The sequence below is a fragment of the Sinocyclocheilus rhinocerous genome, unplaced genomic scaffold (genome assembly GCF_001515625.1).
Source record: "Sinocyclocheilus rhinocerous isolate Xijiao unplaced genomic scaffold, SAMN03320098_v1.1 scaffold1686, whole genome shotgun sequence".
In the NCBI taxonomy this organism is placed as follows: Eukaryota; Metazoa; Chordata; class Actinopteri; order Cypriniformes; family Cyprinidae; genus Sinocyclocheilus; species Sinocyclocheilus rhinocerous.
The window spans coordinates 249,604-259,650 of NW_015658988.1; the positions used below are offsets into that span (position 1 = coordinate 249,604).

The 10,047-nt window shown below is 39.6% G+C and overlaps 1 protein-coding gene across 1 annotated transcript in view; it reads left to right on the forward strand.

The window, feature by feature from the left end:
• The window catches only part of LOC107723073 (E3 ubiquitin-protein ligase TRIM71-like), a 41,835-nt gene extending 38,418 nt beyond the window's left edge, over positions 1–3,417 (forward strand). The window contains exons 3-4 of the mRNA XM_016531576.1: positions 589–723; positions 851–3,417. Coding sequence (XP_016387062.1) covers positions 589–723; positions 851–2,302 — 1,587 coding nt within the window. The 3' untranslated portion in view covers positions 2,303–3,417. The remainder of the gene's footprint in view (positions 1–588; positions 724–850) is intronic.
• Positions 3,418–10,047: the final 6,630 nt, after the last annotated feature.

Consider the following 10,047-nt stretch of genomic DNA (forward strand, 5'->3'; position numbering starts at 1 on the left):
AATGCGATTCATCTGCGATTATGAACGCGATATTGCCTAATTGTCAGTGAAGTACGGCTCTGTGTAGTAAATGCCGCTCCATCTGAAAGCAGGTAATGGAGATTTACTACTAATCACGGAACCGGCTTTACTGACGAGATGCGCATGACAATCGCATGCGATTAATTGCACAGCCCTAGTTGATGGATGAATTGATTTAGACATTTAGGTTGAGAATCAACCAGCATAGTTCCTCAAATCTTTTTAGTCTGTTTGCTTTGACGAAAACTGGTGAAGGTAGACAATCTAAAGTTGTAATCAACTAACAGCAAATTACCTGAAGAAACTTAATGAATCCATAAATCATCACAAAGTTTTTTGTTCTCTTGCTACTGGGTTTAAATTGTTGCAGATTTGTATTTATGTCCTTCTGGTAAAGTTCAGTCACAGTCTTTGTAACTCTGTAGCTGTTCATAGAAGCAACTATATTGCACAGTTGTCTATTTTGTGCGCAGTCATAATGTTTTTTTGTTTTTTGTTTTTCTAAGTGAACTGAAATGTCCTCACAAGACTGCATGTGTCTAAGACTTTCTTTAAATTTTCTTTCAGCTGAGCATCGAGAAAGCCCAGGCCATTGCTGAACAGGTAGAGCTGAAGGCTAAGGTTGTTCAGTCAGAAGTAAAAACCATCACTCTTCGTCATAAGAAAGCTCTGGAGGAACGCGAGTGTGAGCTGCTCTGGAAGGTGAATGAAAGAACAAACATTAATTCATGGAGTAACAACTACCTTTTAAAAGTCTGTCTGCATATTTTAGTATGAAAAAATAGTCACTTTTTTGTAACATCAGGAACTCTTTTTGTTTCCTGCACAGGTGGAGAAGATTCGCCAGGTGAAGGCAAAATCACTTTACCTGCAGGTTGAGAAACTACACCAGAATCTCACCAAGCTGGATAGTACTATCTCCACAGTGACGCAGGTTCTAGAAGAGGGCCGTAGTATAGATGTCCTGCTAGCACGAGAGCACATGCTAAATCAGCTACAGGAGCTTAAATCCCTCCGCTGCATCCTACAGCCCCAAGAAGACGATCGCATCATGTTCACCCCTCCAGACCAGGCTCTTCTGATTGCCATCAAGTCCATGGGCCTCATCAGCAGCGGAGCCTTCGCCACAGCTTCCAAAGCTCATGGTGAAGGCCTCAAGAGAGCGCTGCAAGGAAAGCTAGCTTCCTTTACCGTCGTAGGGTATGATCATGACGGTGAGCCTCGCTTGTCCGGTGGTGACAGCGCCTCAGTTGTGCTTATGAGTCCGGATGGTAATCTGTCCAGTGCAGATGTTTCCGACCACCAAGATGGAACGTACACAGTCGGCTATCTGCCCAAGAGCGAGGGTGAGCATTTGCTCTCGGTGCTTATATGCAATCAGCACATTGAGGGAAGTCCTTTCAAAGTGATGGTCAAATCCGGTCGCAGTTACGGTGGTGTAGGCCTGCCCATTGCATCTTTCGGAGGAGAGGGCGATGGGGACGGGCAGCTGTGTCGGCCTTGGGGCATCTGCGTGGATAAGGAGGGCTATGTGGTGGTCGCTGACCGAAGCAACAACCGTGTGCAGATCTTCAAGCCTTGTGGCACGTTCCACCACAAGTTTGGCACTTTGGGCTCACGACCGGGCCAGTTTGACCGCCCTGCTGGGGTCGCCTGTGACAGCCAGAGGAGAATCATTGTGGCAGATAAGGACAATCACCGCATCCAGATCTTCACCTTTGAGGGTCAGTTTCTTCTCAAGTTTGGTGAGAAGGGAACCAAAAATGGACAGTTCAACTATCCATGGGATGTGGCCGTCAACTCTGAAGGCAAGATCCTGGTTTCAGATACACGCAACCACCGCGTGCAACTCTTTGGACCTGATGGGACTTTCCTCAACAAATACGGATTCGAAGGTGCCCTCTGGAAACATTTTGATTCGCCTCGCGGTGTGGCCTTCAATCAGGAAGGCCACCTCGTTGTGACCGACTTCAACAATCATCGGCTGCTTGTCATCAGGCCTGACTGCCAGTCAGCACGCTTCCTCGGGTCTGAGGGAACCGGAAATGGCCAGTTCTTGCGGCCGCAAGGCGTAGCTGTGGACCAGGAGGATCGTATTATCGTGGCCGACTCCCGCAACCATCGCATTCAGGTGTTCGAACCCAACGGCAACTTTTTATGCAAGTTTGGGACACACGGTAACGGCTTTGGGCAAATGGATCGCCCCTCGGGTATAGCGGTTACCCCAGATGGAATGATCGTGGCTGTGGACTTTGGAAACAACCGAATCCTCATGTTCTGACCTTTTAAGGTTTGAAATACAAAACCGTAGCCATGGACAAATGGAAAAGGAGATTTTGCACATCTATCAGGAGCAAATGCAGTTTGATTTAGCGAGGTGACAAGAGTTGTAGGGACTTTATAGTTTTGTACGATTCTCAGTGATCGTGTAACTCCAAATGCTTGCCGTTACAGCACAAAGTTTTGGCTGCTGCAAGCTAAGAGTGTTTTGCTCTTGGTATGTGTCTTCAAATCTTTTTTTTTCTTTTTTTTTCTCAGGGAATTTCTTGCATTCTTGAAATATTTTCTCTCTGCATTACACCTACCTCATCTAGCTTATGTATGAATGTACTCACGTTTGTGCAGAGACCTAGTCCGTGAAGTTTTATAAAGAAACGTCTACCTCAGTGTTTTTTTTTTCTTTTCGTAAAATGTGAGGACAAAAAAAAACTAAACAAAATGAAGCAATGTTTGGGTATTTGCACAGTTCGCACAATTTGTTCCTGATTGTTACTGTGCACAGAACGCAAATTATATCCCTGAATGTTTCTCGTGACGATTGATAAAAACGAAGCTGCATGTTTTGGCAGAAACATTAGGATAACGTTTTGATATATCTACTGCTATGTTTTCTTTTTTGAATTTTGATGATTTTTGAAATCAGACTTCATCTTTATCTCGTACCTCATCTAAACTTTATACCTCATTTACCGTATTATACCTCTGGGTCCATGAGCCTCATTACATTTACCTCACTTTATGGTCTTTGAAAATTATGCAAACAGTTACCAAAAATGAATGCTGTATAACTGATGAAAGAGACTGATAAATTAGACAAATTATCTGAATTTAGTAATTTAATAAGACCCTCATGATGTAATCAAGAGTTTTGCTCTGACTATGAGAAATGCAACTGCAGAAGAACATATACATGTGATTATTTTAAATGATACAAGAGTGAATTGGAGGCTGTTCTTTAAAGAAGATCTTCAGATCTGTTTTATTTTTGGGGAGGGAAAAATTTAAAGAATGTAGACACTAAATGGAATATCTAAGTGTAAAAATGACCTAGCCCTTATTTTTGTGTTTCTATAGTTTTGTTTTCTTTTTCATATGCAGAATTTAGGCAAGGTAAAGTTGATCGACACAACTGGCAAACAAGGATATAATCCAGTTCCTCTCAGACTAAAATGTTTTTTATTATATATCTAAACCAGCTGCATTAGATCACAAGTTGCTTTTTGTTGTTCTATTGATTACAGCATGGCCTACAGTGCTTCCCGTGCCCGTTTAAGAAAGATCCCCAGGGAGACTATTCACTCCATCAGTGTAACATCATTTGAAAACATTTAGAATCAATTGAGCCCAGTTTGAAATTGGATAGTTTGTGCCTGACTTGTGGGTAACCACTTTAAAGTCTTGTTTGCTTCTGTGTTCAATTGATTAAAAGAAAAAAAGAGGAAGCGAAGAATTTGGGCAAAATAAAAAAATAATATATAAATATAAAGCACTGGTATACAGCAGAACAAAAGCACATGGCTCTCCCATTATAGTCTGCCTGAACTTCTCATTTAAGTTTGTTTATGACCGACAGGAAAGTGTATCTCACCAATGTTGTGTCGTAACTCAATATGAGAATCATTAATCACAAAAATACAAGTTTTTCCTTTCTGGTATTAAGTGGCCCATGAGAATTTGGATGTTCCTGTTCTTGCAAGCACCATGTGTGTGTTTTTGGATATTTTGAAGTGGGTGAGCTTTATACAAACTTCTTTCTGAATGTGTGCGGTACCGCCTTGTTCGTACATATGTGTGGCAGGCCCACTTAAAGAACCAGTATTGTAATATTAACCTTTGGGGTTAATTTGCATGACTGTTTCTGTTTTACACTTTAGGTAACATTTAAAATCTGAAAATCGTGTGAGAGCTGGACGACCTATTGGAAAGTGGTCATGATGATTTGCCCCGCCGTTTTCTTGTAGGCTGCAGTTATCTTGTCCTATCATGAGTATCAACGTGCTTGCATGTAGTTACCTGTGCCTTTTGTGATGTTAGATAAATGGGAATTGAATGTCTTTGCCAATGGGTGACTATAGGAAATAGGCATGTGCCAAAACTGCTTCTGAAAGTCACGGATGCGTTGAGCGTTTGCTTTTCATTTATAAAGCGGATCTTTCTCAGTCTTTTTTCTTTATGTATATTACCTCATTATAAACAAAATATTGACTTCAAATTGTGGATCAGCCGGCATATTTATGTTGGAGATATGTTAATTATGATAATGTTGCGTTTTACGCATGGTAAGAGTGGAGAGTAGGCAGTTAGATTTCTGAAAATTGATAGACATCTGCACATTAGATGATAATAGACAAATAAAAGGACCAGCATGGGTGACGGAAGCCCGTTTGATGAGCTTATGCAATAAAGAATGAAAGATTTGCTGCTTCCACCAACACAGATCATCCCTGTCATACAGTAATTAATATCATATTTGATCTAATGAATATTTAGCTGCAAAGTTTTCTCCCTGAATCCCTGCTCTCTTTGAGAGGAAACTTTAAATGTATATTTTTGCATGCTGTTAAGGTCCTTGTAGATGGGTGGATGTAAAATATGGATGTTGGAAAACAAGGGGAGGGAGGAAGAAAAAAAAATTTATAATGTACCAAAAAAAAGGAGCATATATCATGTGTTAGCTTGTGGTGAGTGGTTGACTATATGATTGTATTATTTCTAGATAGCTTTACAGAGTAAGGTACCTCGTTGAGCTCCATTCAGATGCCTTACCACAGCTCCTTAGCTTTTGGAATCTAATCAGAACTGGAAAACTGCCAAAGACCTCATTCAAATGAAACCTCAGTGTGTGGATGCGTTTATAAATCGATTTTTCACGTTTGCCCAAAGATTTATACATTTGGCATCGATCATTCTTGTATTTCGACAAGCTTTCGATGTCTTGACATAAAAGCGAAACGGTCCTAGAACACGTCCCTGGACGTTGGCTTTTGTGTGTAACACGAGTTTTTGAGCAGGTGCCCTACAGGACCAAAGATGGAGAAATGTTTGAATCCAGCTCCCACAGTTCCCAATGAAAACGGATCTCTAACTGTGTGGTGGTAGAGTTTTATTTGACAAAGGAGTCAGGCAGCCATTTTGTGGAATGTGACGACCCAAGCGAGATCGGTACAGAAAAAGCCACTATGTAAAACCCCTTTAGCAGTGATCTGGACACTATTAAAAGTGTAAGTTCTACTTTGAGAGACAATTCACTTTTTAGGACTGATACTATATTTCATCTAGATTCTATCTGGCTCATTGGACATGAAAGTCAAACTCAGTCAGTGTCTTTGAATTTCAGATCAATGCGAATTTTGCTGTCTGTCTTTCTTTCTTGTTCCCTTTTTTTTTTTTTGGACCTCCGGTCTCTAATTGTACGGGTTTTGTCACCATTTCTGGTGTATTCCAGCTTATGACTTCTTCCTTACTGGGGAAAAACAGAAAATGTAAGTTCAGAATTGTGTGGTCATAGACCCTTTTATGATTGTATTATCTTATGGAAAAAAAAAAAAAGAGATGTGTACACACATTAAAACAACTCAGGTAGCTTTGTAGAGATTTGAGATTTGATTAAAATTCAATATTTGTTTCATACAGTTTGATAGTGAATCCTTTGTTAGTACCCCATGAGCTTTTGTGTGTTGTTTTGTTGGTAAAAATGCTGTTATTGAATTCCATGGGATCCTTTTCAACCATGTCACAGTTAATAGTCAGTGAGGGGGTGAACAATTCATAACCTTTACACCAGCATGTCTCAGTTTTGCATTCTTCACAAAGTCCGAACTTGATTTTATTAATTTAAACCTCACGTAACTAAAGGTATCGTTTTGCATATATTATGATAAATCTGTTTGCGTCCAAAGGCTGCTACAAAATTCATTGCCTTTTGATCAAAAACGCCTTAAAGCTTAAAAAATAGGTTTTCAACAACAGTCAAGTCTCAAAATTTGAATTATAGTGATAATAGACATTTAGACTCCATGTCCCAGCACTGAAATTTGATATTTACATCAATACTTTCCAAACCCCTGAAGTCGCAGTGCTTCTATAAGGCTTGGCTGTGGGACAGGCTAAGCAAAGAGGGGTAAAGAGATTCAAAATTCTGAGCTGGAATCAGTTTTGCCTTTTAAAATACAATGATTAGGGTAGAATCTAAGTAGCAAATGCTGATTCCAGGTCAGTTATCCTCTCAGGTTTGATGATTTTGGTTTAGGAACCCTCTAAGAGGCCCACTAGTCTCTCCATCATAACCCGCACCATCCCACTATCTATCACCCCCTCAACCAAAGCAACAGAACAGTCATTTATTACTTTCTGAATAAGGCTGATGAGACTATATGAAATATGTAGTGGTCTGCAGGCTTGTTCAGTTGTCTTTGTGGACTTTAAACATTTCCTATGCATTTTGTTTTTTTAAATAAATGTTTGGTTGTTTACGATTTAAATAAAGTTGTACCTCTTTGGATCCTGTATTTGTGGTGGGTGTTTTTACTTTATTAAAGTATAAGTAACAACTAAAAACTATTCTAACGTCCCCCTTCAGGTCGGGGTTCACATCGTTTTGCTGTAAATCTACTGATTTTTGTAAAGTAATTTTATGAATAACATTGTTAGTATGTTTCAAGAGGAACACTTACGTTTACTCGATTATCCATATATCCATATTGTATTATATGCATTTTTATGCAAGTAGTCTGCTACACTGTTGTAAAGATCTCACTGATTTACATTACAAACAATCAGAATTTTATCTTACGTTTTGGTCATACAAATAATAGCAACTGCACCAAATTGCAGATTATTATTATTAAAGTATTATATACTTTAGTTGTACAAAAACTGTTATGCTGTGCAAACAAATTTACCATTTACTGGTCTTGTTTACCTATAGAGTAATGAATCGGAAGTCTTGCACATTCACAGGAAACAGCTTGCTTGTGTGCTGAAAAGTAGATGGGTAGTGTTTGCGAACATTTTGACGCTGCTGGGGGTCATGTTTAGAGTATGAATATATGATATACATTTTCCTCTCAAAATAGCCGGAATTTCCATCGCTGGAAATCAAAAATAGCCGGAATTAGTACTTCCATCGCTGAATCTTTTGAGGTCTTGACACAAAGGGCCTCATTTATAAAGTGTGCGTATGCATATATTTGATCTTAGTGTGCGCACGCTTAAAGGGATAGTTCACCCAAAAATGAAAATTCTGTCAATTACTTAACGTCATGTCATTCCAAACCTGTAAGATCTTCGGAACACAAATTAAGATATTTTCAATGCGTTCCGAGAGCTCTCTGAGCCTCCCATAGACAGCAAGGATCCTTTCACGATCAAGGCTCAGAAACGTAGCAAGGACATCGTTAAAAGAATCCATGTGACATCAGTAGTTCAACCGTAATGTTATAAAGCTACGAGAATACTTTTTGTGTGCAAAGAAAACAAAAATAACGACTTTATTCAACAATTCGTCGTCTCCGCGTCACCCTAGCGCCATTTTGGAGAGTATCACATACGTAAACAACGTATGTACACGGATACTTGGTTTACATTCTGATCAAAGCGTAAACAACGTATCTCCCTACGGTGCTGCTGACACAGAACAGCATACGTTGTTTATGTATGTGATACTCTCCAAAATTGTGCTATAGGGTGACGTGAAGGAGATGAATTGTTGAATAAAGTCGTTATTTTTGTTTTCTTTGCACACAAATAGTATTGTAGCTTTATAACATTACGGTTGAACCACTGATGTCACATGGATTATTTTAACAATCTCCTTGCTACGTTTCTGAGCCTTGATCATGTTAGGATCCTTGCTGTCTATGGGAGGCTCAGAGAGCTCTCGGAATGCATCAAAAATATCTTAATTTGTGTTCCGAAGATGAACGAAGGTCTTGCGGGTTTAGGGTGAGTAATTAATGACAGATTTGTCTTTTTTGGGTGAACTATCCCTTTAAATCCACGGCTACGCTCATATTTGTAAAAACTGCCTTTAACGTGAAAAAGTGCTTAGCGTCACGTCAGGGTCTGAGCAGAGTACGTACGTTTTCTTGTCTGAGTACTGCAAGGTTTTTGGAATTGTAAGCTGTTCTTGCAGCTCGCTGTTCACAATCAAAGGATTTGGATGATGACTGGTGATCTTTTATGTGTTAATGACATTAATTAGGAGTCATTTACAAGGCAGAGAACTGAAACCGTTCAGTTGCGCTCAAGGTCAAGATCATTTGCGATTCATAGATTTCACATCTGAAAGAGAGGCGTACGTGCGTTTTCTGTGCGTACGTTCATTCTATGAATCACATGTACGCATATCTGAGAGATGATTGTAAGATCAAATTTAGGATGGTTTCTTTGCAACATTTTATAAATGAGGCCCAGATAGCGGTGTGGATACATTTACACCATCTCTGCAATTCGGCACTCCAGCATTTTACTCGTATCTGATCTTGACAGATCGAGTGAAAAATTGAACCTAAAAAGATTCTCAAAGAATGTGGCGCCACAGAGCACGCCTGCCTGATATGTAATCATCATGGACATATAGTAGTTTGAAGGTGTCTAACAGCCAGTGCAAGGTTTCTGAAAAGTTGTAAGTTCTACATGTTGGCAATTTTTTTAAACCACCAGAAACCGTGCAATCTACGAGGTCAGTTGCAATTCCTAGCCATTTACAAATGTTCTCCCAAAGCCTTATGGGATAGTAAAGTGTCCTATGGATATGCACTTGAAAAATCTCTGGAATTAGTTGGTCATCTGGGACTTTTTAATGAATACTGTGAATTTGGACATACTAATCTCACTTACTACTTTTATATAGAGAGTAATAAATCCTGATTCTGTTCCTCATAGCTACAATGACTGCAAGCAAACTTTCTTCAAGAAATGTGTCCCCTCCAGCACGAGATTGATGTAAGCAATCTCAGGATGCTATATATGCTCATTTGACGACTGAAGGGAGGCATTCGAGCCCATCTCTGAGATCTGTAGCTTTTATTTGTTTACCTTAATGAGAGGCTGCAAAACATAAGTGCTTAAAGACAAGGTTATGGTACCTGCTCTGAGAAATATGTCATCCTGTTTAAAGAGTGCTATCATAAGGAGTCTTTGGTTTGTCTAAATTACGTAACAAAAGCCTCTTAAGGCCACCAATGCTGTTTAAGGAATGGGCGTCTCTGCATACCAACAGGTCAAAGGTCAGAGCAGGGCGGGGTGCAGCCCAGAAGGTCAGCTTGAGCCTGCAGGAAAATGTTTGTTGTCTGGCAGATGGGACCGAGCTGGGTGTAAATAGTGATAAGAAGGGGCTATACTGGACTGGAATGTTTAGTTCAAAGACAAAATAATTTGCAGTTTGTTTGCTCGTCCATTCCAGTTTGTATGTTTAATCAAGTCTGATATTTGTTTGATTCACAACATTCTGGCAGCATTTAATAAATTTAGTAAAATTGTTCACAAATTTCTATTCTTTCTTTTGTCGGCCACAGACCAGGGTTAATCAACAAACATCTGCCTATGGCGGGGGTTCCCAAACTGTTCTGTCAGCCAACCCCCTGAGATTTTAAGCTAATATCTCAATTTATCAACACATGTGCACGTTCACTGTTGTCTTATGTTGGTTAATGGACACATGACATGTTAGTAAACAAAATATATCACATTCATTTGAGCTGCAATATAACATTTCATATGAAAATGCCTCAATAACACTTTAGT